Source organism: Acanthaster planci, linkage group LG06, assembly GCF_054643075.1.
Source record: "Acanthaster planci isolate LZ-2023a linkage group LG06, COTS_SCS, whole genome shotgun sequence".
NCBI lineage: Eukaryota > Metazoa > Echinodermata > Asteroidea > Valvatida > Acanthasteridae > Acanthaster > Acanthaster planci.
Window position 1 is genome coordinate 7,375,374 of NC_141782.1, and position 27,904 is coordinate 7,403,277.

At 40.6% G+C, this 27,904-nt stretch overlaps 1 protein-coding gene across 3 annotated transcripts; it reads left to right on the forward strand.

Moving 5' to 3' along the window:
• Nucleotides 1-57: 57 nt before the first annotated feature.
• Nucleotides 58-27,744, forward strand: LOC110980014 (uncharacterized). 3 transcript variants are annotated; one of them, XM_087137737.1, is made up of 6 exons: nt 58-937; nt 3,428-3,609; nt 15,796-16,096; nt 19,064-19,184; nt 21,645-21,839; nt 22,399-27,744. In XM_087137737.1, exons 3-6 carry the CDS (start codon nt 15,824-15,826, stop codon nt 25,332-25,334), a joined length of 3,525 nt encoding a protein of 1,174 aa, XP_086993863.1. In that variant the 5' UTR covers nt 58-937; nt 3,428-3,609; nt 15,796-15,823; the 3' UTR covers nt 25,335-27,744. The 3 variants fall into 3 exon arrangements, with proteins under 3 accessions (XP_086993863.1, XP_086993862.1, XP_022091965.2); XM_087137736.1 differs by lacking the exons at nt 58-937; nt 3,428-3,609 and adding an exon at nt 10,797-12,100; XM_022236273.2 differs by lacking the exons at nt 58-937; nt 3,428-3,609 and adding an exon at nt 13,218-15,460.
• Nucleotides 27,745-27,904: the final 160 nt, after the last annotated feature.

Below are 27,904 nucleotides of genomic sequence, written 5' to 3' on the forward strand. Positions count from 1 at the left end.
CATGCAGTTTTCCAGCTTTAGCAGTGTACCTTGTGCCCCTGAACTTCTTTTTCACTATTTTGACTCATTAAATTTGTGTTTAGCTGTCTTAAAACTATAGAAACCGACTACAGACAACACCGGGGGTAGGATTCTGAAAGATACCAAAACAACACTTATTGCATTTTGGAAAGAAAGTTTTCATTTGCTGGAATGTTAAAATGGTTTTAGCATTTCACTGCATCATTTCGTGAAGAATCAAAACTACATGTACTGATTTCTTTATATCTTGTCTCTACTGGCAAATGGATAACTCTCAAACCACTGACCTCCAATCTGCCCCAAAATCATTGGGGAATGTGGTGCCCAACTAGCCTTTATTTTTTTGCAATTTTTTATCTGTGGGTGACGTTTAACTTTTTTGACACGTTTTCTATTGTTTTTGTTATAATGGCTTGCATCTAATGCATAATAATGCGGTGTCGCACTGTAGTGTACCTAATGAGGAAAATCGTACTGGTGGCGCTTTATTTTGGTCATCGCTTCTGCTAACTTAACTGCATGCTGGAGACGTCCGAACCTCACGGGTCCGAGTACGGAAAGCTGGATGGGGTAGTTGGTTGCTTATTTAATGGCCGATCGATAGGATTGAAACCAAACACGGAATTAGTTCCATATACGGACGCCAGTAATTTTTCTGAAGTGACCTATTAGCTGCCGGAGAGCAAAAACATGTCCAGAAAAGTTCAATGGGGGGGGTACCAAGTCGTTCACTTAGAAAACACCGTTAGAATTTTTCAGACCAGTGGCTTGTGCACAGTACAGTGCCAAGGACCACTATAGCGGCGTCCGTATGTGGAACCATGCCGTTTAACCATAGTCATGATGAGTGAACATTTCCTCGTCAGGAAATTTCGTCCAAACTTCAAAAACGGTGGCATCCAGAAATCAGCAGAGTGTAAGTTAATGTGGTGCACTTGGAAAAATGTCAGAATATCCAACATAAACATTGAAGAGGTTCTTTGAAGTTGATTAATTTTAATAAGTTGTTATCTCTAGCTAGGCCTACTACACTCGTAACCGCAAGGTTGTTAGAAAATTATTTTAGTTTTGGGCACATTAAAAGAATTCATTTTGCACTTAGGAAAAAAAAATTCTCAGAACTTGGTAGTGGGTTGGTAACTTCGAGATTAATGAATCAGAATATTGAGAGCTTGATGAAATATCTCACTTTGCGTGAAATTTGAGGTAAAATATTGCTTCGGTAAGACACCAATACTTAGCCAAAAAAATCAAAATGTGCCATGTTCAAGTAGGGGCACATCAACAATTCCCTCAATTAATTTTGTGAACATGACAACAATACATGGTGTATGAAACCACCTAGCCGAGGGAGGTATTGAGGATCATTTTGGAAGGACATTCCTACCCCATAACTGTGGCTAGTATGGGACTCATTGTTCAACCTCCTCTCTCAGAGAGGTGGAACCACAAGCCGCGTACATACATGTATCATGGAGGTATGTATGTACATAACTGAGTGCAACAGATCTTGATCACTTTTCATACAAACTGCTGCAAGCCAAGTCCCCTTTTCAGATTTTCTGTGACATAAATTCCTCCCCTTTCTCTTGACACGTATTTATTTTTTTTCATAGAGGCTCAATTTAAAAGAGATAACATGTGAATCCCCTTGTGAGACTGAACTCAACAGTTGTGAATTACATGTACCTTCAACTTACATGTACCGGTAGTTCCAAATCATGCACCCTGCAACACGTTGGGCCCTCTTACAGCCCTTGTTTTTTTGGTTTTTTTTTGCTTTTTGTTTTAGGTTTATCACAATGGCATAGGGACCCATCCCAAACATTCACAACCTGTTCAACAAATTAAGGAAGTAAAGATTTATTAAGATTAATTTAGGAATTTCCAAAGTCCTTGTTCTCACATTGAAATTCACTTTAAACCAATCTTGAGAAAAAGGTCTGGCTACACTAGAATATAGCCATCCCTTACAGTCCCAAATATTCCAATTGTAAAAAGATTTTGCACAGCTTCAAAGTGAGTGGTCCAGGAAGGTCCTACAAGTACATGCAAGGATTGACCCTGTCTTGTTGCAGTGTTTTTCACCCAGTAATATCTCTCATATTAATATCAAATCTCGGCATTATTGCAACAAACCTACTGATACTTAATATTCAGCCTGATATCAGTTTTCAAATGACTTATTGCATGGATATAAAGATGGGATATTCCTTCGCTTCGCAGAAGAATTCCATAAAGTACTTGAGAGTGTCACAAATATCACTAAATGTATGAGGGGACACCTCCGAATTTAGTATGATTTAAGGGGATTTTAGTAGGTAATAGAGAATCAGTACCCAGGGGGAACAAGTGTTAAATCTAGGGTAAACCGGCTGGTGTTTATGACACCAGAAAATGTTGATGGTCAGATATGGAATACTTCCCATTTAATACACTGCAACTATATTCCTTCAAGCTCCGAACAACGGTACAATTCACATTTTCAAGTAGTGCCCTCCTTATAGTGACTGTTTAATTTTTCATTGGAGCAAAATAAAAAATAAAATGAAATGGAAATTCTTGTTAGGGGCAAAAATCAGGCTGGCCTTTTCAACCTAGAGAATAAATATTGAATGGCTGTAACTCTCTCCTTTGATATGTGAAAATTGTATTGTTCATAAATTTTATTTTAAAAGCGGTGAAATTATTGCCATGCTTTGAACCCTCCAGTATATTTAGCAAGCACATGGGTCTACACTTACTACGTATTAAATAAAAAATATAAAAATTGTCAAAGCTTCAAAGCTGTGTCCTACAGTGACACCATTGGCAGTACTTTAATGTGTGCTGTCTTAAAAAGCTTTAATCAATTCAGTTTTGAAAAAAAAGAAATATAGAAAGGATGAATAAAGGTTGTTTAAATAACAAAAAAGTCTTCTACATGTATATAAAAGACCTTTTAGTAAGTCCTAATCTTTCATTCCCTCTTTGTCAGTGTAATGAAACAAAGTTGAGTTTCCTTGTTTGATGTAGGTGAGTGTTATTTGAACTTGAATTACTTTTATCAATCCACTTAGCCCATTAAAAGTTTTGCAACTTGGTGGAGGTTACTATTCCCTTCAAAATTTTATCATAAGTTGTCTTTTGTATATTTTTCTCTCTCTCTCTCTCTCTCTGTCTCTTTTTGCAGGAGGAAAAAAATTATCTATACCCCCAGATGGACTTTGAAATAAGATTACTCTACGAGGCGCACCCTATCTGAATTTCAACCAGATGGTATTTTGATAAAAGGGTTAACAACAGGGCCACAGCCAAGGCGGCTTATCACCATACGCCAGAAATACATGGCACTGATAAGGATCATTGATAAATGATAATGTCAGAATGCTGATGGAATAATATAGTGCTATTGATCCTCCTGCAGCCCCTCACATGGACAAGGCAGTAGAGGCACTGGAACGGACCGGCTCAGCCAGTCGAAAGCACAGAGAGCTACTGGGCTTGCACACACATCCACATACAGGCAGGGACTTGGAGTCTGCATTCTCCATTGCCAGCTGGACCCGCAGATAAAACTTAATCTGTCTGTAGCCACACTCAGTTGAGGTATGTTGCAGTTCTTTCGGTCATCTCTCTAAATGGTCAGTTTTTCAATTTGTTTTTTTCTCCCGAAGTAACAGCCCAAACTTGGCGTACAAAATAGCCTGAAACTGTCTTGCTTGAGGATGTGTTTTAATCATAATTGGATTAAGATTCTGTGAGAGATGAGTGAATAACCTGAAAAGAATTTGACTTTCCTCAAGCTTTGAATATTAAGTTTTCTTTTGGGTTCTTGTACATTTCAATCCATGTTGGTGGTGAGATTTGAACTTTTAACATCGAAATTGATTTTTTGGCACAGGGAACAGGTTATAACTTGAGCTAAAACAGGATTGTATCTGAGATGTAAACTTGGTAAATATTTAAGCAAATATATGCAACAAAGGTATCATTCATCAGCGTATGGTCATGTATTTTGTCACAACCTGCTAATTGAAAGTTTGCTGATAGATTGCTGATGGTTATCTGTGTTTGACTCCCGTGGTGATGACAAAAACTGTTTTTTGCTGTTCTGTTGTCCTTTTTAACAAACACTGTTGAGCCCTTGAGTCGTTGATATTTAATATAGTGTTAAGAGCAAGGATCTTTTTTATACAATTTAAATGTTCCTCTTTTTGAGGAATGAAACCGGCAGTTTTTGCTGAGATGATGTTATATTCACATACATGTAGATTTAGATTTTCATACATGTATGTAGTTTTGGCCAAGTCCCAAACAAATCAGTTTGTGTTATTTTTTTACTTGTGAGGTTCAAAAGTGCATTCAGTATATTTTAAAATTCTCCACCCTTGTCTCTTTAGGTATTTAAGGCAATTGTAAAAAGTGACTGTGAAATGAAGTGCATGTCGAATGTAAGTTTGGTACCCTTGTAAAACCTGACGGCCCGACAGCAACTGGCCAGACCTGCCATGTTGATTTAAATCTGAAGTGGAGCTTGTTTGGCTTTTAGAAACCAAAGGCAGTTGTTGGAATACGGACAAGGGGGCAAGACACACCTCTAAATTTTGCTCAAATTTGCTGCGCATTCACTGGCTATCAACATTAAATGGTCACACAAGGGAAAATAAACTTTACCATCTTAAAAATGTAAAATAAAAAAGTAATAATCCTAGCCTTTTAACAGTTGCCCCTAACCCTCTGGGTTTAGAAAAAATTGGATAGGTTTTTTTCTGGGATTTGGCGCAAATACAAATAAATGTTACCTGCCTATGCCTTGTGATCTAACTAGAAGTAAATTAAATAAGACTAACACCTTTCTTGTGGTTGTATGCCGACTTCAGTGGATGTGTTCGGCTACAAATTTAGGTTCAATTGGAATTTACCTTTATATACTGACATTGGTTCTGTTGAGGTGTCTTAAAAAGAAAAGAAATATGCCCTATGTTTAGCTTTCATACCAGCCATCTGCAAAATTACCAACTCAGCAGCAGCGTATGATATATTTTTATGTATGCATTGGGTTTGCCTTGGATACTAAGATTCTATTGTCTCAAGTCTTGGTCTCAAATGTGATGGTCATTGTCATGGCCTCATTCACCGTTCTTTGGTCTCAGTCTTTGTCTCAAACAGGATGATTGTGACCATAACACTGCAAGCTAATCTGACTCAAGCTCTTCACACCCCAGAGACTGTAGAATATGTTAGTATTTGTGTGGCAGAGCTAGAAATTTGTATAAATACTTTTTGTAAGCGTCTTTTCACAGGAGCAGTTCCCCTCTAAAAATACAGTTCTTGTTTAGAGTTCCCCTGTATTTTTTCTGTTAGTGTACCCCCCTGTTTATTTACTTTGGCCCTTGCTTCTACCCATTTAACTTGACCCCCATGCTCTGACCACTTACATGTAGTTTTGAAGAGCAAACCAGCAGACACTATCACTGTTCATTTGTCCCTCCTCACTGGAGTGTGCGTTTTTACTTGAGTCAGGTTTCAGTCTGTTTCTATGAGTCAGTGATCGAAAGCCAAACTCTCCTCGTTAGATCTATTTTGACACACTTTCTTGGTTTTTAGTCCTTGAGTGTTTTTTTTCAGTACTTGTTCATTCATAAATTCTTTTGTGTCCTTTTTTGAAATCAAATATTTGTGTCTGAGCCCCTATTAATTAAGTTTCCAGCAACCTGTCCCTCAAAGATTTTTGGTTTTGTCTGAGTTTTTTGTTGTTTTGCGAGTTCCCCCATAGTATGCCATTTTTCCCAGTTACATTCATTACATGATAATTTATGAATTTTTGAAATGAACCTGGACGAAAGTTACTGATGGGAGAAGTGCAAGATGATCAGTTAGGCCTATTCATTTAATTTGATTATTTATTAAACATCGCATACTAGTATGTTATTTTGTACAAATAATGGTAGAAATTGAATTTTCAGATGTCCAGAATCGAAATGCTGTGATGTCATTGACTGGGAAATGATGTGGATGTTCATGGGTAGAGTGAATATGTGTAGTTTTGACTTTGTGCTTGTTAGTGACTCGTTATCTTTAGTGTGCAAGACAAATACCCAACTCGATCATTTTTTTGGGTCCATTTTTTTGTTCAAACAGTCATTATCTATGATGGAAGAATTCCCACATGATTACCTAGTTTTTGACTGAAACATACAGTTAGGTCGATTCTTTTCATGTTCCAGTAGTTAAGATAAGTTTGGAAATGGAGAAAGTTCAAGTGCTGGTCCATGTACATGTAGGTGACTAAACTTCATTTGTCATGTGACAGTCCTTGCCCCGGCCCTCAATGATAATGGGAGTGCTCCTTTTTTTTCCTTTTTTGGGGGGGGGAGGTCAGCACATCATTGAGGGGTGAGTTTTCTCAGCTTTTTAGCTGATTTCAGCTTTTTTTGTTTTGGATTTCAATCTTTTTTCCTCACTGGCTGTGTACAGAAGTAAAGGAGATTTTCACAGTTCAGCTTCTTTATGCCTTTCTTCTGCTGTTTTCAGCTATTTTTTACCATTGGTCAATCTCATCTCTGATCATTGCGTGACCAGACTTTTACATCCTCTGCCCCTATGGTCAGAATCACCTATGAGCTACTGAATCACCTAGGTGTGAATAATTTGTCAGTACATGTACCAAAATGGGTTTTAAAATTTGGAAATTGTAAGGAAGAAAGTCGCCCCCCCCATCTGACCAGTACATACAACATGAGCCTCATGATGGGTACACCCTTTGGTCCGTTAATTAAACATGACATGTTTTTTTCATGGCCTGCGTTTAGTGATATCAAGTCTGAGTCATTATTTTTATCAGCCGCCCTTATCTCTGCCAGGCCCTTTATGCACCCAACCTGAAGAGTGATGTAGGAGCACTTGTGAATTTCTGAGTGCAGCCGCCCACAAAAGTCTCTTGATAAACTTTATCTGGGCAGCCTGAAGAATAGATGAATGATTTGTGAACCATCTTTGACAGCCATCTGACTTTGTGCAACCCTTGAACGTCTGTACCTGGAAGATAAAAAGTTTTGCCTTCAGTACCTTCAAAACATTGTTCCATCCCGAGTGTGATTTTTTATCTGCACCTTTTTGGGGCATGTGTATTAGCACTGATTTCTGTTGGTGTTTAAAATGTTTATACCAGTTGGTGCTGTTATCTCAGACATTGGGCAAGATATTGTACGTAAAGGGAATTGGTGTCATGTGATTGCTGTCATAAAATTTGTTCTGCTGTGAAATACAAGTCTCTTTCACCTTACCCTCCCAACCTGTCCCAACCTGTGACATGGTTTGTGCAACCATTCGTATGCACCATGGCCAAGACTTATTTTCATGGAGTCCAGATTTCATTATTTATCTGCATTGGTTGGGACCTCGGTTACTTAATTTTCTGGGTATCTGACAGACAGTTTGATCCAATTCTGCACTCAGGATCTGAAATTAGGGAAGAGTTTTACCCTGTCTACTTCACACTGCTGGACAAATGACAATTGGCAAGAGTTCTTTGTGAAACCCGTACTGTTAAATACTGAAGAAGATATTTGAGAACTAAAATGCTGAAAAATTGCCTTCGTTGAATTTTGTCAGCTTACGTTGTTTCATCAATCCCCTGCTCTTTAACAGGCCATGGATTTTATGCAAAATGTGCCAATATTTAAGCATTTGAGGGAGTAGCAGAATAAACTGGCAAATGCACTAGCAAATGTAAGCATGAGAAAAAGACTCAAGTTGGAAATTCTTCAGAGCTCTGAAAAGAAAATGGGATTGTTTTTTTCCCTTTCTGAGAATTTCAGTCCAAATTTATTCACTGTGTTTCTAGAAAGGAGCATTCCTCGCTGAACCACCTGAATTTCAGTGGTACATTCAAATGCTGTCAAGACTCAGCGCATGATTTGTCCAGTGGATATGTACCAAAAAGAGGTTCCAAACATTGCCAGTGTCTATGTAGAGGTCTGACACATCTCAGATGAAAGACTGGCTTACATTTAGATGAAACCTCAAGAGAAAAATGTAAAAGCAGAACAAAACAAGAAGGAGGGGAAGGGATGATGGTTGACATGTTCATCTGGGGGCCTATTTACAGGTCCTAACCACACCCTCAGAGACGTCATTAAAAGTGCTGGTTAGTGTACCCTTTGCTTTGAATGTATTCCCATGTGCATGCATTTTTTTCCCCAGTAGACCATGTCTGGGGAAATAACTTGGTGTTAGGAACTTCCTATTGGTCGTGTGTCTGTGTGACGGATGATAGTGCTAAACGATTTCATCCCATTTCAAGGGCATTATCAACTGAAGATTTAGGTAGCCCATGCTAAGTCCATACCTGTCATTACATTTTACTTCATTACTGTCAGTGTCTAACATTGATTGGTTAATATCCAGTTTGAAAAAAAAAATCATGAAGTTGATGTCATCAGCTAATAACAAAAAACAGGTATGAAATCATGCTCTTTCAATATTATGTAAATGGTGGATGGATTGAGGTGGATTTAAGTTATTATGATTAACAAGTAAGTTTCAAATATCAGAATCCAACCATTTCTAATAGAAGGTGGTTTCCTTTGGTCTCATAGATACCTTGGAGCACTACGTAGAAGGGCTTTGTTCTTCATATGAAGTTGCATAGCTTACAGTTTTAACTCATAACAAAAATAGCCAAAAAAACACTTGGCACCAGACAACAGTTTTGCGGACTACAGTATGGAGACGGCTTGGTTTGCAAGGAGTTGTGGAAGTGACCAGCCACTGTATATGCTGTGACATTGAAATGTTTGATTTCTTGTGCTTGCTGCACTGAACTGTACATGCACGTGGTGTGTCTTTTAAGTGTATGCCATATTACGCCTAGGAATGGATCAGGATATTTGCCATGGAGATGTCTGAACATGGGCGAAGAGATAAGCCTTGCTGATAAGCCCCACACCGAGCATCCTATCAGAAGATTGATCTGAGTTTCGTCCATATTAAGTGTTGAGAAATGTCCGTCTGTGATTGGTCGGTGATACCATCACGAGATTTGGATCCGAGAGGGATAGCAATCTGCAGTGGTGCCCAGGCCTGGAAATAAATGCCTCTGACCTTTGTGGTATCTCCATTTTAATTTCAGAGTGTGTGTGATCGCATCCCGCGATAAGCGAGTGGCAGTGGTACACATTAATCACTCCCCCCAATCTGCCAGTGTGTATATGAGATGATATTCATGATACTCCCCCCCCCATGCATGCTGGGTGCGATTCTTTGTGGGTCTCTGTCATGTTATCTGGAGGCTCGAGGTCTTATTCTGACTTGAAAACAGTTTAAAATATGCAAGCAGTGCTGCACTTATTAGTTGAATATGTCTTTGGAGAATATAGTACAGCCACTTGGTTTGAATTTTTTTCTAAAGGTCATTGAGCTTTTATTACTTGTCCACTGTATTAACATTTTCATTGTCGTGGGTTTGGCCAGCCACATAAAAGGGCATTGACTGCGTGGATGTGTTGAGACACCTTTGGAAAAGTAAACAGTGTTATAGCATTCTGCTACTTGAAAATAATACCGGATGGAGAATTTTTGTTTTTTAGATTTTTGCAACCAAAACCTTACCAATTTGCTACTTTTAAGGTTGTGGTAACTAAGTAAAAAACGAAATTCCATTAATTAATCGCGGTAAATTGTCTCTTTTTTCTTCGGATTTTACATGTTGAGTCATCCTGAAAGACTCTTCCACAAAACTTTGCAGCCTGAAAAGTCTGAATTTAACATACCTTTATGTATTTTGTGTCTTGACGTCTTGTCAGATCGAATTAAGAATTGAAGCTGACACATACAGCCTCGTTTTCAAACGTGGAAGTGCGCAGATCGATGCTAAAAGCGTCGTATTGGGATCCGTCTATTGCCTGCAGTATCTTCAGGGAATCAGTACACTGAGGGCTTGAGTCGGTCTGATCCAGGATTGGGGATCTAAGCTACCAGTATCTACATGTATGCAGACACCATCTGCCATGCTCTGCGATTTCCCTCACTCTGTCTAAAGGCTATTCCTTTCACGGAACGGCCTTGTCATTTTTCTGATAAAGTTTGTTTCATTGCTTTTTCTTTTCTCACATCCCAGATATGTATGCCCAGGACCATTTTTGTTTTTCAACCATCTTTAAGTTTTTGATACATTCATTCAATTCTGACTCATTACGGTGCTCCATCAGCATGCAAAGACACCCAAAGTCATGCTGAACATTTTGTTAACTCTAAACATCCATACAATAACTATTTGAATTGTGTTTTCTTCCAAGATATCTGTACATCATATCCCACCTATTTTGGTTTGCATATTGTTATCTTCAGTATTTGCAAAGAAGGAAATAAAAATGCATAGCGTGAACATATAGAACTTTATAGTAAAAAGAAAAATGGATCAGTATAATGTGCGAAAGTTCACCGTCAAATGAAATGAACTAAAAATTACCCCACATTGTTCTGACAAGTACCCCTCATCAGTCACAATAGGAACAAGGTGTTTGTAAAGTGCTCTCTCCTCCTATCCCCTGGGTCTAGTATGGGAGAAGGTTCTAAACCTTTTATGTCTGTGTCTATTTTTCTCTCTCTTTCATGTGATTTATAGGTTGGGTAAGTCAAGCCAAACATCTTGATTAAGTCCCCCCTCACCCCAGCTGAGTTGATAAATTGCCCCCCCCCCACAGCATGTATTACATGCTACTCCAGACCAATCGGGCAACAGGATGCTACCTGGAAGTTTGTATTACCTTATCAAGGAGGCCAGCTTCCCTACCCCCTGTACCCGGCTCGCTAAGTGGCCTCCTGAGTTAAGGTTGACTGGGCCCAACGATCTTGTAAGATGACACCGAGGGGATATGAGTGAATTAGAAGTAGGACATGTGTGTCACACCAGATAGCCGAGATAAGGAAGCTCTGCTGTTGAACAGATTGTGTAGCATGCCAGCAGACAGGGTGCAAATTAATTTGCTGGCTATTAAGCTTTGCCATGTAAACTGTGGTTCACTTGCTGGCAGTCCTGTTTGGTCTGAGTCAAGTTCTGTGGCAGGAGAGGGGTTGATGAGGCAGGCGGATATGCCTTACTACTTGAAAAGTTTCTAAGCTACATCTCTGAAAATCTGCTTTAGAGCTCTGAACAGCCAAGAGATTATTTGTAAGACTGCCTTTTCCTACCCCCTTGTCAAAAACATCGTGTCTGAATGCTGCCCTGCCGTTCGTCATGCCTTCCACTGAAATGTTCTTATCAGATTGTACCTTTGTTACAAAATGAAGTAAGAATAGATTTAAGATACGATGTATGATGCAGAAGGGGATCTGTGTCCAGCAAGCTGGAATCCTAAATCCTGATTGATTGATCCCCTAGCAACAACACAATGGTTTGCACTCGGGAGTAGCCTATTGCACAGAACCAGGTCCAATCCCATTTAATATTAGATTGGTTACCCTGGGGAAGAAAATAGATTACCTGCATAGGCCAGGGTCTTTATACCGCGTTGCCCTGTTCTGTAACTGTTTTACCTGTACGTAACAGCATGGTCCTTCATGGAAGAATTCACAATTGTACAAAGTTGCCAAATGCATATGCATGTACACATTGGAATTTACAAGACCTGTGCATGTATCTCAATTACATTTAGATTGGCTGATTATTATTTTTTTCTTCTACATGACGCATGGTTCTGGGTGCTTATTATATTTCATGTATATGCCCCCTGTAATGTTTCTGTACTGGGTGTGCTGCTCATTTTTTTTATCTAATCTGCCATCCCCAGCCGTTGAGGCAACAAAATTTAGCTACACACCAATTTTCATATCGCTGATAAGCAGGGAAAGCACTGATTAAGGCCGACCCCCTTCAGGACTAATTTTAAGGGCATATTGTCCGATGGACCGCGTCCTGCTATATAAGTTGTCGGGTTACTTGTTTTAGCGCACAGCCTTCAAATTGCTTGTTCCTCCGTGCTGGGGCGTAGAGGTGTCTGTTGTTGATGGTGGAGGGAGCAGGTCTTGTCTTGCACTTCTCAGTGGATGTTGGCTTGGATCTTGTGGTCCTGAGTCAGATACTAAGCACACTGAGGTAGGGAGGGCTTTTGTGAGTCAGTTGGGATTTATTCTGAGAGACTGTAGAAATGTGGCCATTATTTTAAAGTATTTTTCCCCTGAGTCATTAATTTGTCAATAAAAAGACTACTTAACCTAATTTTTTCTCCTGTTTTTTTGTGTTGAGAGCTGCGTTTGGTGGACAGTTTGACGAAATGTGGCCGTATTTTTTTCCCCCTAATTTCATTCATTTTATCCTCAGGAAGACCTCTTATTCCTTTTTTTCATTGTGAAACAGCGCAGTACAGGCTATGAAACTTGCACATTAGATGCAACTTTTCAGTGTGCTGATTTTGGCATGTGCACGTACATGTGATTCTCAAATTTCTCTGTCCAAATATTGCAGGATACCAAGCTTTGTTGTTTGAGGGTAGGAACAATTCTTCCTTGTTGTAAAAAGGGTACATGTGCTTGTGAGTTGTGCTAAAAAACAGCTTGGAAGATGTCTTTGAATACCAATGTCAAAGAAAAATTCATCAAATGCAAATTGAAAAGAAACCTACACTTGAAAACTGTTGCGCATTCAGTGATTAATGACATGTACAATGTATGTTTGTGCCACACTTTCTATTCTCATAAGAAAGTGACCCCAATTTAACATAGTGATTACCTAGTGACAGTAACTGAGACTAATATAATGTTTTGTTTATATCATCTGGCATATCTGATGTGTTTGAATTTTGAGAACGTGTACCAAGGAATAATATATGTATGTTAAAAAAACAACTTGGTGTTTGGGAATATTAGAAATGTCAGTGTTGACTTTCCCTTTCTTACTCTCTCTAGCATAACTGATATCTGCTCACTTGTACACTTTCTCTGATATTGTAGAACACTTAGTTTAATATTCAATTCATGCTCACTCTGTTATCAGTGAGTTCTGCTTTGTATGCCTTGAAAACATCTTCACCGCAGTTTTGTGAAAACCTTGCACACTCCTTGACTTTCCAGAGGGTATAGAAAACTTGCGTGGAAGTTTCTTCTTTGTTTTTTTTTTGCACTGAGTGTACCGCTTTCATAGTCCACCAGAAGCAAGCAACCATGCTGGGGACCTCTACACTCTATGTAGTCCCTATCATGTGATATATTATAAGGGGCCTGTTTGTTTCACATGGGTGTGGATCACAATTGGTGATCTGCGGTTCGTTCACTGGTACTATAACCAGCCCGATGCAATGGGTGGAGCAAACCAACATTGAGATCACTAATCGAGATCCAAATCCCGTGTGAAACAAACAGGCCCTGAGTCATCTCTTGTATGTCATTCACAAGTTCATTCACAAGTTTTGGCAAAGGCAAGCCCATCACAAGTCATTTGCAAGCTGATCACATTTGCAAGTCGATCATGCATCAGCAAGTCCACCAACACTGGCCCTGCTATTGTTCTCAGTTATTGAAAGGCAATACTGGTGTAGAGGATCATTGCTTGGTCCTTTTTGCAATATGCATCTTGCTGTGTTCTTCATGTACTGATTGGCTAAAAGCATGGTCACATGGATTTCAGTAATACATGGCCAAAGAAGTTCTGGAGGTGTCGTATTTCTCCACACGGTCAGGCACCACATACAAGTTTCCTGGGCAATTCCATGTGAGAGATATATGTGTAAATCTGACATGCATCACTAAATCCTTATTAGTATTGGTATACTATTGGTACAAGTTTATCAAAGAGGCAGTGCAGATAAAAAAATAATGGTTCTACCTGTTATTCTCTCTTTCCTTTTTTTAGACCTCAAACAGTGTGACCAATTTTTACATTCACGATGATTGCCCTCATTTGCGGATGTTTTCAGTGTAGCAATGTAGCACAAACAGTGGTAGTTTCATGCCAAAACTTAACTTGAGCTATAATTAAATACCACCATGTTTTTGCTTTGTCATTCCTAACATACCAGAGAATGATTTGCAGTAGTTTTGATGTACATCCCTCCCACTCCCTTAGCCACGTACTGATTGATCTGACCAAAGATAATAAATGGAATGTTGATGTTCTTCAATTTATTTTAAATGGCCTCGCTTAGAATTCAGGGGTAAGCACCATAGATTCCGACTTTCTTTTTTTCTTGGAGGCGGGACATGACCTCCACCCCTCCCCAGGATATTTAGCCTATACTGCATGCCTAATATATACCAGTCTCTCCTTTGTACTACCCCTCCCCCATTTCCTATAAGCTAGCTCCGCCCCTGTTGGACATTCTCTCTTATGATGGTTGAGTGTTAGGAAATATATACCTGGTTTACTGTTCACTGATTGTTCCTTAAAAAAAAAAGAAAAGTTTAAACTTCAGTAAAATTTAGTTTATTGCACTCAGTGACGCAGCATATAAAACTACTGTTTTCCTTTTTCTCCTCATGAACAGCAAAATGATAACAATATAAATAAGGACTGATATGGTGTGGCCCTGCAAAAAATAGAACATGCCAGAACACCAGATAGGAAATCACATTGCGTCATGCCAGTTAATAAGCCAGAGCCTCTCAGAAAGAAGAGAGGGAAAGAAGGAGGGGGAAAAAAGAGAACTGTAAGGGTGAAGATAAGAACACTGTATCTCCATGCTAAAGGTTAACTTGTCATTCTCAGTATCAGCCTTCCAAAATTACATGACAAGTGAGAAGGTTTCAGGCCCTAGGGCCAACTGAGATAAGTAACTGGTGCCCTGCCCAGTTTCTTTAAGCACTTCCAATCTTCTCTCCCCCTCCCCACTGTGGTACTGCACCAGATAGCACCCACCAAATAGACCCCTTTTTCCCCTATGCACTATTATTTGTCTACGTCTTTATCAACACCTTTTGCCTCCACTGAGTTATCAGGAACTAAAGTAAAACTCAATTATCAGCCAGGTCCATAATTGAGCACCGAAAGAAGGACCCTGGTTTTTCCACATTTTGGGGGAAAGGGTTTTTTTTCTTTATCAGTTCTACCAGGCTGTTTTTCTCCTGACCAGGAAAAACATGAGAAAGAATGACATGGTTAGGAGATATGGCCTGGTATCGCTGGATGGGCCCCATCCCTGCAACTGATAAGGGAGAAATGCAGGTCATCAGTTTTCAGTGTCGCTGACTTGTGTGCTGCCTGCTGTGCCATCAGGCCACGTACATAGACTTCACACATGCGACCTACATGTATCTGATAGCTGTCCACTGTGCAGTAGATTGTAAGCATTATTTTTGGCTGACGTGGAAATCTTCAGATCTTTTGTTTAGTCTCAAGGCCAACAGGAGAATGTCGGTTTGGTTGATAAATTTCCAAATGCCAACGAAAACAAGATTAGCTGTTTGCAGTGTGAAATGAGGGTTGTTGAGTGATATCCAGTGGAGGTGCCCATCATAATTACATGTAAGTGGTTCACGTTGTTGAAACCATGGAGGTAGAATGTTGAAACACAGTCACCACATAAAGCAGGTCAGGTGACGAAAAAGTTCTGCTCATGCTGCCTTGGTTTGGAAACTCATCCAGGTCAATTTAAGGCCAGAGAATTTTGCATTCCTAAAAGATGATTTGAATTTCTACATACAAAGGTGGGTGGAAAAAAGGTGTGAATGCAGATTCTTTGTGATAAGCAGACTTTACCAAATCAACCCTTGCATTGTTTTGTGTATTTCTTCGGATGCTTTTTTCAAAAAAATTTGCCATCGGCCATTGAAGTCTTTTGCATATTCATCTCTCCACAGGGAACATCTTCAGCTACGGCATTTGACAATGTCAGTTATCAAGAGAGAGACCCAGTGCAGAGAGCCCACTCCGTCTCCGCCTCCTCGACAAATGGCCCCACCCATGTCTGAGGTATCCCTGTCCCCACCTCCGCCTGAGGTGCCTGTGCCATCTTTCATCCAGGTCACAGACGGTGGTCTGTTTGCAGAGAGCAGCGTCCCAGCCAGTACCATCTTCGGACCGTACAAGGGAACAATTGGGAAAGTCCATCCAAGACGGAGCGAGGATGGAGATGACACAACCCAGCTGACAGGTTTAAAAGTAAGAAAGATTCTTGAAAACTACTCTTGGAAACTACATTTACATGTAGTAGCAAAACATGGTAATCAGTTTCAGGGAAAGGGGGAAATTAGAGTCTTGTTTGACTTTTTGCTTTGTGGGAATTTGTGGACCACAAATGTTTGCTATGAAAACTTGGGTACGTTTCAAGTTGTTTAAAGGAGTCGTTTTTTTAATTGGTTGTAGATGGTTCATTTGTTTTGTCTTGTTTTCGGGGAACAAGCTTGCTTGGAATGGTACGTGTAATTATCCTTCACAGCCATTTTGTGGAGGAGGTACATGTACATGTAGGCCATAGCTATAGACTGGAACAGCATTGTTTGTTATTGCTTTATTCAGTGCATGGTCCATTCTGTGAACACGTGTCGCGTGCTCACAGAGGTATTGACCAGTGGTATTGGTCAAATGAACTCTGTTCAGTGAATGCTAGACTACAAAGTTGCATCATGCATTGTGAAATAACAGGTCTTCCCAGAGCCCTGTAAGGGTGACGTGGATGAGCAATTAACACTCCCCCCCCAGCCCAACTGGATTTTTGTTGAATAAACATGCACTCTATATCTTGAAGTATGCAATGTACATGTATTTGCTGTTTCCTCAAATTTTGGGCATTGCAGTCACTGTCTGAAAGAGCTGAAAATTGTTTTGCCACAAGTTGCTGTAGAGTGATTAAAATAACCGGATCGCCAGCCAGTCTTCTTCCACGTGCTGACCCACCCCTTTCCTCATCAGAATCGAGTTACATGTTCATTAGGTTTCTTTCTCATTGTTGGCTCCCATTATAAAGGGACGAAGAGGGAAACATGCAGTCCCTGCAGCATTTTTCAGAGATATTTTGGTTCGGTCATTAAAAAGACATTCTTTTCCTGAACCTGAGGTTGATCACATTCAAGTTGATCACGTGGTCCTTGTGTACATGTAAGTGAATACCGGTTGATGGTTTTTGTTCCGCTGCCATGTACTGCTACTTTGGAAGCAAGAAACATATGTCGTGGCAGAGGAAGCCAGCATGGATCGTATAACTGTAACTCCATCAACATGGGAGAAGGAAAAGAAAAAATTAGCAAAGTATCTACAACCCCTGCTCATCGCAGTTGGAAAGTTTCAATTACTCCCAGAGTAGAGGGTTGGTTTGGGGGTAAGGGCTACCAGGAATCTTTGACCTCTTGTCTCCCTCTCCCCTGCCATTCTCAAGTTACTGATTAAGGCACAGACCTCTTAAAAATTGGTCTCTTCCAGGGGGGGACAAGGGCACAACAGCAAGGAGGAATTTAGAATATTAGTAGGACAACTGGATCCACTTATTAATAGGCACTGGAAAATGCTGGCCACATGCATGAAAGTGTGGATGATTTTTAGAAGATTGTTTGACCATACAGTTTTCCTTTTTCATACTGTCATCCATGATGTGCTCAAGCATCAGTCCAGAAAAATTGTATCAAATTTGTGTTACTCATATCACAGGTATCCAGGGCCTGATTATCATAACTTTTCAGGAATATTTCTACAAAACCTAGAATATTTAAGACTTGATTGGACAACATTTTGTTTTCAAAAGAATGTACCCAGGATGTGAAGGTTATGTACATGTACTTTTATGAGAGGCAAAAGTGCACAGCATAGTAAATCAATAACTTAAATGCATCTCTAAACCACGGATCATACTTCTAGTAACATGCAGGAAATGAACCTTTTGAATGCAGTGTCGTGTTCTGCCAGCATCCATCCACATTGTAACTTTCACCTTATAAGACAATTACATGCACGTTTTTCTTTCCCATCTCTGCAATGCCAGGCAGAACCAGTTATACAAGGGAAGAGACTCATTATCTCTTATCTCAAGGCAATAGTCTGTCCTTATCTTAGCGGAGCTTTCACTATCACCTTAGTGCCAAGCGAAGGACTTTCTAAATAAATTTATGCACATATGCACTTTACAGATAAGGGGGACTAGCTAAACACATGGTCTTATCTACGATGGACCCCGATGGACCCCTGATGGACCCCGTCTGTTCCATTTTCTATTCTAGGAGATCAGCATAGCGTTTTATGTTTACATTCAGTATTTGTTATCAGTGCTAGTGATACAGTGCATCTGATTCCCTCAAAACAGTATTTTAATGTAATATCTGTTAATTTAAAGCATGTCGATGGAGGATGCCAGGCAATAAAATTTTACTCAGCAACGTTAGGATTTGTTCATTTGAACTCTCCTACCGTAGTCTGTTCAACTTCGTTGCTTATTGAGAAAGTTTGTGTGTAGAAATGTGTTTCAATCCTTTATGCCCAGTAAATATGACATGCACATACATGTAGGGAAAAAGGAGTGTGTTGTGGAAGAACAAAGTACGGAACGTGTGAAGCCCCCCCTCGAAATAAAAGAATTTATTTTGGAAGGTTATGCCTTAATTCTTCTGCCTTTGCTGGTGTACCTGTAAATTCCATTTTTGCCTTATCAAGCTAGTTAATTATAGCTCCCCTGAAGTGGACACGTAATGAGATTGGTCCCTATCTCTGTAACTTGTCCTCTTCATCAAGTTCATGCTGTTATCATCCAGAGAAAAGTTCAGGGTTCATGATATGAATTATACCTTGGAACATGTTTTGTCCCGCTTTCTCGGCTCTTAAATGCAAGAAAACTCTTTCACATTTCATTTTGGTCACTCTTGTTACTAGTAGCTCTAACTGAGGTTACTGCCTAAGGCTTGATGGCATCACATTCTTGCTCTCACACAAATACATAATGCGTCTGCAAATGTGTAGTATCGTAAATCAAAAAGACGCCAGAGTGTCCTTCAAATGGTGCAACAAAAAATGAAAAGTCAGGTTAAAAGGACACCAGAGAGCATAGTTACAACAGCTGTGTTATAAGAATTACATTAGATGGACCCTTTCAATGATTCCAAATTCATTCAGAACAGTCTTTTGTGCACTGTGTTCCTGTTGTAGTTCCAGGACTCAGCTGGCCAGGAATATGCTATCAACAGGACAGATGGTGATCAGCCATGGTGGGCATACATCAGACAGGCCACAGAACATAACCAGGCCAATGTAGGTCTCTTCTCACATAGTAAGTTGAAATTAAAGGAAGACAAACAAAGAAAGTTAGTCTCATGATGATGATGAAAGACACTGTCTGCCAGATCCATGCCCCACATTACAACTGGTAATAAATAACTTCATCCTAGTGTTAGCTCAAAACTTGCTTTGATACAGGGCACTACTGAGAAGCTGAACCCTGAGCTACATGAAGAGAGAGTTTCACCAGCTTCAGAGTTAAGAAACAAAATGGTTGTTCATTATGTGTGGAGCGTGCAGCTATTGAATACCAAGTGTCCTTGTGCACTGGTGCATACGTGTACACCTGCCAATTTGTTTCCAACAATGGACGCTCATGTCGCAACTCTCTCTATATATTGGCTGAACGAAATTCGGTCTTGGGGTAACAGCAGATCTTAACCTCGAGATACCCCAGGGCAGCTCGAGCATTCCCATTACTCTTTTACTTTGAGCTCTTTTTATCCATTGAAAATAGTGTACTGGTGCAAAGCGTCTCTTATGTAACTAAGCAAAAGCTTGCCCTGAATCATGAGGTATAGCAACAGAATCTTTAGTACGGTGAATTCAAGTTACTAATATGTTCACGTGAATCTAAAGAACTTGATGAACCAGATTTTATTCAAATTTAAATCGCAAAAATGATCTATCAAGCTCAGCTCAGAAATTCTGAGCTTACTTTGGGTGTATGGGATTCATGTGCGACAAAGTTGAACTCCACCGTGTAAAGGACTGTGGTTGTGGAATAATACCATTGACAATTTCTTATTTTAAGGTTATTTTGTTATGACAGGTAACGTGTGCCAAAAATCGGTCTTGACACTTGTCACAGGTGCTTGCACTGTACAGTAAAGGTAGTTGGGTTCAATTCAGACTCTAAAGTTACTGTCAAAGTGAGGGTCAAAGACAGAAAGGGAGCAGTTTAGAACTCTAAAAATAAAAATGAATTGAACAAAAAGTTGGTGTCACAAGTATCTGCATTTGAGTCGCGGGGTCATAAATTCTTTTGTTTTTAAGGTCAAGTGCATGTCCCAATGTCCCATGTGTGTTGATCAAGGTTTCAGTTTTGTATTTTTGTACTGCATGTCAAATGCAAAACTTGATCATCAATTGAATGAGAATGACTTCCTTTGAGGGGTCATTCTGTGTCAATTCAACACACTTTTGGACCTGACCATCTTTGATTGAAATGAAATTCAGTGTGCTGATTGGATTCCTTGGGGAGCCCCCGGAACCTACATTTTTAAGTCAATCGGTCTATTAGTTTTTGAGATGCAGTCAATGAACTTTTCTACGTCATGGAACTGTTGCAATTGGACTTTTTGGCGCCCCTGCTAACTTACCTCGGCTACACGGAATCTTCCGCAACCTTTGTCATCAGCCTAGTACTTTTACATCATGGTCACAGTAAGTTGACAGGGATGTTAGTTTACTGTGTGTCTCCAGTGGATTTAATTTTTTCATTCTACTGGAAAGTCGCAGTAAGTTAACCAAAAGAGTCCAATGAGAACAGGGCTTAATTACATATTAAGCCCTGTTCTCATTGGACTCTTTTTGGTTAACCAACATTTCCAGAAAGGGTTAGGATAGGCACTCTTTCAGTTTTCGACTCGTGTTTCAATCTGTGATGGTCAGGTCAAAAGGCATGTTGAATTGACCCAGAATGATCCTTGAGTTTAATATCAGTGCACATACAGTTGGCAATTTAGTCTCTGCAGTGGTATATAAATAATAATCAGAGTGAACCAATATAACCACATGCTGCCGGGTGGTTTGAAAAGTGCAGTGCGAACATAAGGGTGTATTTCAAGATTTTCAGTGTTCAAAAATCTTCAAAAATTCATTGTTTCAATTAAGGGACGTTTACACCCACATGAATTACTGTCTGGTGGCCACTGTAGCCTGACAAACGAAATCTATTGATGCCCGAGTATTTCAGCCAGGCCTGCAGCCTTCTAAAAAGAGCCCAGATTGTGCGGTGTTATATAACTTTCTTTTATTCACGAAGCTGGCACAGTGCGCTGCTGACCTCTTTTCAATAGGGGCCAGATTAGCGTGCAGCAGTGCTGTGTGGCTCATCGCTGCAGTGGTGGAGCGCTTTTGTCCCTGGTGATAATCCGCTCGCACTAAATGCCCAAAACCGTGGTATACTGTTTCAAAACAAGGCTGGATTATCTCCACTATTGAGAGTGAAAAAATGTCGGTAATGCCCAGCAGCTCAGTCTTTTGTGCCGAGCACGGTCTTTTGTTACAAGACCCAGCTCTTTTGTCCTGGTTTCGGGCTCCCCGGCTTCATGTATAAAGCCTATGTGCTCGAAAATGGGTCCCCCGGCAGCAAGTGGTTAAAGGAAACTTGTTTGTTCTCATTGTAATGAGTGGCATTTTAAAATTCCATATGTGTGGATCAACCTCAAGATCATCCATCGCCAACCAAATTAAAATATTCAATTTTTGAACTGACTGTTTAATGCAGATGGAGTGTTGTACCTGAAAAGTCTGAAGCATATTCCCAAGGCTAAGGAACTTTTCCTGGTCTTGAGCACACCCCTGGAAGATGTAAATACAGGAGAGGCAGACGATGGTGATTTGACAACTAGTGCTCTGAGCAAAATTCCTAGTCCTCTCATTATGCCATCACCACAGCCTGCTAATAAAGGCCTCTTGGAGGGTAAGTTGTCTGCCGGCCCTTGTTGGCCTTTTTAGTCAACCCTTCTCAAATTTAAATTAAATAGGGTCAAGTACGTTCTACACCACATGCAGACTATTCCTGCATGTGCATGTCATTTGTTGGTCCCACATGATGTCATTGCTTGTTAATAAAGTGCACTCTCTCACGCACAAGCAAAGTTTATTGTCTGTCATTTTGTGTGAAGAGCCACATTATAGCACAACCAAGAGTGTGACCATACGAATGGACAGATGGAAGGAAAAATTTAATCAATGAATAGAACATACCGTTTTTGTTATACAGCTGTGCAATACAGTGGGACAAATAATTCCATGACGTGATCACAGTCTACCAGTCAAATGACAGGGATTACTTAAGAATTTTCAATGGAGGTTTATTACATTATTTTCTTTTGAAATTGAAAGGTCCAAACTCAACATTTTGACCTTTTTAGAATGAAGGGTATACATGTAATTGCCTTTGTTATGCATGTAGGTATAGATGTGTAGAGCTTCTCTGACCTAATTTTATCCAAAAATTTGTTCTTTTACTTTTTCAGGTCCTCCATTCAAATGCGATTTCTGTTGCATTGAGTTCCGTAACCCTAGTAACCTAGATGCTCACAGAGTGTACTACTGTCCCGGTACTGCCACAAAACCCATGCCTTCTTCAAGACGTCGCTCAACTTCAACCACGCAGACAGTCTCACCAAACAACTCTACTGTTAAAACTGCTTCTGTTCAGACAACAGAAACTCGCGAGGTGCCGGCCATGCATTCCAAAGCTGTTACCGTGAAGACTGTCAAGACTTTTGTGTGCCAGCTGTGCCAATCCTCGTTCGAGAGCCAGAGCAACTGCGAGAGTCACATGCTGCTGCTGCACTGCGATGAGGTGGCCAACCTCTGCAAATTCTGCAACTTCATCAGTGAGGACCGGAAGGGCCTGTGCCAGCACGTCTTCTCCCATGTGAAGCTGACTCAGGTGGAAGAGAGCTGCTGCTCCTTGCCTGGCAACAGCAGTGACCCAGACTCTGGCTATAAGATCATTGAGAAAGTCGTGGTAGATGGAGGGGATGAAAAAGAAAATAGGTATGAAGTGACAGCAACGGCCACCAAAAGGTGCAGGAACAAACTCCAAAACAGTAGCATGCAGTCTGTATTGTCTCCAGGAATGAGACACATTTCCAGCAGTCCTGTCAATCTGGAAAATAACTATGCCACAAACCTTGCATCCCCTGAAATGATGGCAACTCCCTCTAGAGAGGAAAGATGCAGTCCAGCCAAAGTGATCAGAGCGGAGAGTCCCAATGGCATTAGCATTTGTGTTGGAGGAGCAAGATCAAATCGGTTACCATCCAAGGAGGAGATACTATCCTGTCCCCAGTGCGACTTTGTGACATCCAGGGAGTCAGTCCTCCTGAAGCACATGACCCACCACACAAGCCTTCGGAAGAAAACACCAGACAGAGGCATGGATGCCCATGCCCCCAAAACAGACGAGCATCATCTTGAATGCTCAACTTGCCACCAGTGCAACATCGTCTTCATGTCCAAGAAAAACTATTTGGCCCACAAACAGTACTACTGTGCAAGTAGACATGCTGAGAGCACTAGTCCGTCGATTGTACCGAACTGGGACAGCAAACCTGGAAATACGCCACCCCAGGTTAGCATTAAAACCAGAACTGCCGTGTCCGACAAAATGGACACAAGCAACACAAGGAGAAGTTTAAACGGCTCTGACGAACTTGGAGAGACCTACCCTTTTGAAGTAGTACCACCGGGTTGCTCACCATTTGATGACAACGAACTGGACACCAACACTAGCCCTAGAAGTGTTGTCAGTCTGCACAGTACCTCACAGTTGAGTGCAACACCATCAGCCTCCTTGGCCTCGCCTAACCCAAGGTGTAGTCCCAAGAGCAGACAAATGCTCGGTCAACCTTTACAAATGATCCACCTTGATGGTAAGCGACAGTTTCTGTCAACGGGTGCCATACTACAGGGACCGCAGCTAGTCCTGGTCACACCAATAGTCATCCCCCAGAGCCCAAAAAATGATGCTGCTAAGCTAGATGGCAAATTGAAGATACCTGTGATCCGATCAAGCCGGGCAGAACAGCCACTGGACCTGAGCACAAAGCCCAAGTCTCCCCCACTGTCTGATCCCTCAAATTCTAATGGCTGCAGACCGACCGTGATCACAACAGAACTGTCATCCCAGCACATCAGAGCCCAGTTGCTTGAGCGGCAGTCCCACCGTTGTGAAGAGTGCAAGATCTCCTTCAGCAAGAAGGAGAGTCTGGTGGTACACAAGCAGTATTACTGTGCCAGCCGCCACATGTACTCACAGAAAGGCCTGGTGAGAACCAAGCAGTATAATGTATTGAAACCACCCACAGTAATGAGCAGCCCTCTTCATAATAAAAGCTTTAGCCCAGACAACCTTGCCAGTCAGTCACCAAATTTGAATGCAAGACCTTGTCACTTTGAAACAAGAAATTCAAAACCGAAGGTCAGCATTTCTGGTCAATTGAATTCTTCCCAAGCATTTTCCAGTAGTGGCACAGCAGGCAGTGACGCTGCAACTCCACAAACTACACACCACGCAGTTTCCTGTGCCTCGTCATCAGAGCACACAATCAGTAGCACATTTGCTCTTCCTAATGGAAATGCTACACATGAGCAGTCCTGCTCAACAGGCATGCGCAGTCCAAACCAGCTGTGGTGTAAAACTCCCAAACTGAAACGAGCAGTGCCAGAAGACCGCAACAAACTTGACAAGGAACGATCCCTCCCTCCAATCAAAAGAAAGAAAAATCTGATATTGGACGAAGAATCCAGGCATCCTTTGGCCACAACCATAGACATTGGTGGCCTGACTACAAATGGCATTGTTATAAAAGAAGAACCCACAGGCATGGACTCAGTTACGACCTCTGACACATGCACATACAGCAGCGTAAAGACTGTGGTGTCTTCCGGGACGAGACAGATGCTTTCTGAAAACATGCGAAGCAGATCTACACCCTCACCCCACACTAACTCCCAAGCAGTTTCCCAAACCATGATCACAATTAAGAAAGAACCACAGGACAGTGTCCCAGCCTCTAAGAGATACTCTGGGGAATCACCGAGGACTGTTTCCACAATCAGCAGATCCATCGGATCTCTCCAGTCACACTTAACAAGTGCCCCAAACAGACCAAACCTCCCCCCAAGGCCATCCGAGGTCAGGCATCCCACCACCACAGTGACCCCACTAACCATCCCCATGTACAGGCATTCGTCCCCCAGACAGTCCAACCCCTCCAGGCACATGACGCTCAGCTCCTACCTGAACACAGCCAACTCTAGGCCCCTGTTGCGGGGCGTCAAGCCCACGGTAAAACACTGCCGGAACTGCAACATCTCTTTCAGCAGTCTGTCCACTTTCATAGCCCACAAGAAGTACTACTGTGCCTCACACCACCAGGCAAAGAATACAGCCACATAACCACATCTCTTAACAGAAAAATGTCTGGTCACTAAACTTCAATTGTTATATTAGTATATGGTGATCCTGGCCAACTGCAACAAACTTTCAAGTAAAGTTTAATTTCATCCCATTCAATAAATTTATAAAATGGGAATTCACAGTATTTCTACTACATTATCAATTTCCCAGTGGTTATTGATAGCAGTTTCTCCAATTTACTAATTGCAAGGCGAAGAAAATTGCTGAAATGACAACAGGTGTTTTGATGAGTATGTATTTAAGTTCTACCCTGGTGAGGGACCCAATACCAAATTTGAATGAAATTGTTGGTCACATTAAAATGTCATAGAAAAGCAAATGAACACTTGTCAGTATTTTGCAATGACGCATAAGGGAAATTTGTGTTAGGGGAAAAAAATCAAGGAACTTCACAAAGCTCTCTATGAGAAATTCATATGTGTAATGGCATTGCTTAGGTGAGAGGTTCATAAGATTGGCCTCAAAGTATAAGAAATAACATATACATGTATGCAGTAAGGGTTGGTTCATACTCACTGTGTCTGCACACATGCAGCGCATCATGTAAATGCCGCATCTGACATTCATTTTCATCTTTTCTCAAGTCTCAGCTGCTTGTGCATATCCGACAAAAGTTAAATAATATCAATTTGTCCGAATACGCATACATTTGTTGGTACGTACTATTCATTATTTTTACGAACTGCATGCAAGGGTGCGCATTTTCATTACACACTGCGCTTTCCCTAACACACTGCAGACACCTCAAAACAGACCCTCGTGCAGCGTACACAGTGAATACGCAGCAAGTATCAATTTGCCTTTAAGGCCCATTTACACAGTTTCGCACAATAAAAACCAAAGAGCACACTGGTTTCCTTTTTAGACAGCAAAATGTGAGACAGGGCAGTTTACCTGTATAATTTGAAACCTGAGCAATTTTTCCATGGATACCTCTCTATGCTCTGTACATTTAGCTTCTTGTTTAGGTATGGTGTCACAGACATGCTTGGTGAGAGCCTTCATCATGGCTTTGATGGGGGCACCATTGCTGGTGTGGAATGTTATCAACAATAATTTGCACAAGAAGAAAGGTTTCTACATCGTGTTTTGGTGCAATACACTGTTTCTGCTGTCACTTTCCATTACCACTTCTGTAAATGGGCCCCAAGATGGCTCCAAAATGACCTGCCAGTTTCATGGCTTGAGAAGGACGGCTGACCCATTCTTAAAAATGGTGACACATCCACTGAGGAAGTAAGCCAGCCCTCAAACTGGAAAAATACAAAACTTGCGAGGGCACCAGGCAAATACATGCAGTTCAGAAAAGTTTACACCTGCATTCCCAAGAACTTACATGCACCTTTGCAGGTATACCACCGCCTGTACTATTTTATCTTGACTTGAGCAGATTATTCTGTCTTTGTACTTACAAATGTATTTTTTTAAATCAACATCAAGATGATTTATTTCCTTTTAAGTAATCTCAAATACCTTTAACTGATGGATAAGGATTTTCAGAGTAGCAGAAATCAGACTGCTGTTCCAATTCAAAATTCTTTTATGATGTCATTAAAGAGCTCGTTTTACAAGAGTCAATACATCACATTTGAAGGGCAGTTCATTTGAATTCTCTGATAGAGTTGTCACTTCGTAAATTTTAAAGGGCCTGTGCACTAGAAAGTTTTGATGTAATGACAGCCTTCAATTTTATATGTGTGTCCTATTTACCTTTATTTTTAATATTTGTGACATTTCCTAGTGTTTCAGGGGCTTCCATGCTAACACAATTTTCCATATTCATAACCAAAACAGAGATGTTATCTTTGAGGGCTGTAAGTTTTTCAAGATAGTACATTCCAATGCAGAATTTTACTAGGTTGAATTTTACCAAGCATGGCTTGACGTCTTTCTTAATAAAAAAAAATGCATGATTTTCTACATTAAGGTTTGGGCCAATAAAATTACAATGAAAACATGCACATCTAAGTGAATTGTGAATTAATCTTTACTCTCTAGAATTCCATAGCACATGAACGCATGTATTAATTTTATGATGTTTAAGGCACAGATGCAAAGGAGTTTGTTGTTCTGTTTACCATTTCTTAGAGTCATTGAGCTACCAGCAGTGAGGCCATGGAGCCACCCAGTTAAATATAAAGATTTCATTCTTCAAATGAGGACTTTCATGTTAATTATAACCAAGTGATATTACAAGCTGTAATACACTATTTGAAGGTCTAGGTTTTCTCTTTATTTATGTAAGAGAAAGACATGCAGAACTGTTTCAGATACCTTTTTCTGGTGCTACCGCAGGCCCATGAAAGCTGCTGCAAGTGTGAAGGAAAATGTTTAACATTTCCTGTTTACAAAGCTGATGTTTATGAATTAAAAAAAAAGTATCTTCAAATTCTTGCTGAATTTACCTCATTGGCCCAGTAAACGTGTCGAACTCAACCCATGTTTACAAGGAATGAGCCTCAAACCGTCCCACTGGATCAACCACTGTGCTGGACTCCATTGATCCATTCTCTGTAATCAAGGCTCTGGTTAAAGATCAATCACATTGC

Coding starts and splice junctions, on each gene's coding strand:
- LOC110980014 (XM_087137736.1), top strand. CDS start 12,012: ATGGTGGAGGGAGCAGGTCTTGTCTTGCACTTCTCAGTGGATGTTGGC. Junction 12,101..15,795: donor CAGATACTAAGCACACTGAG/GTAGGGAGGGCT, acceptor ATCTCTCCACAG/GGAACATCTTCAGCTACGGC. Junction 21,840..22,398: donor TAATAAAGGCCTCTTGGAGG/GTAAGTTGTCTG, acceptor TTACTTTTTCAG/GTCCTCCATTCAAATGCGAT.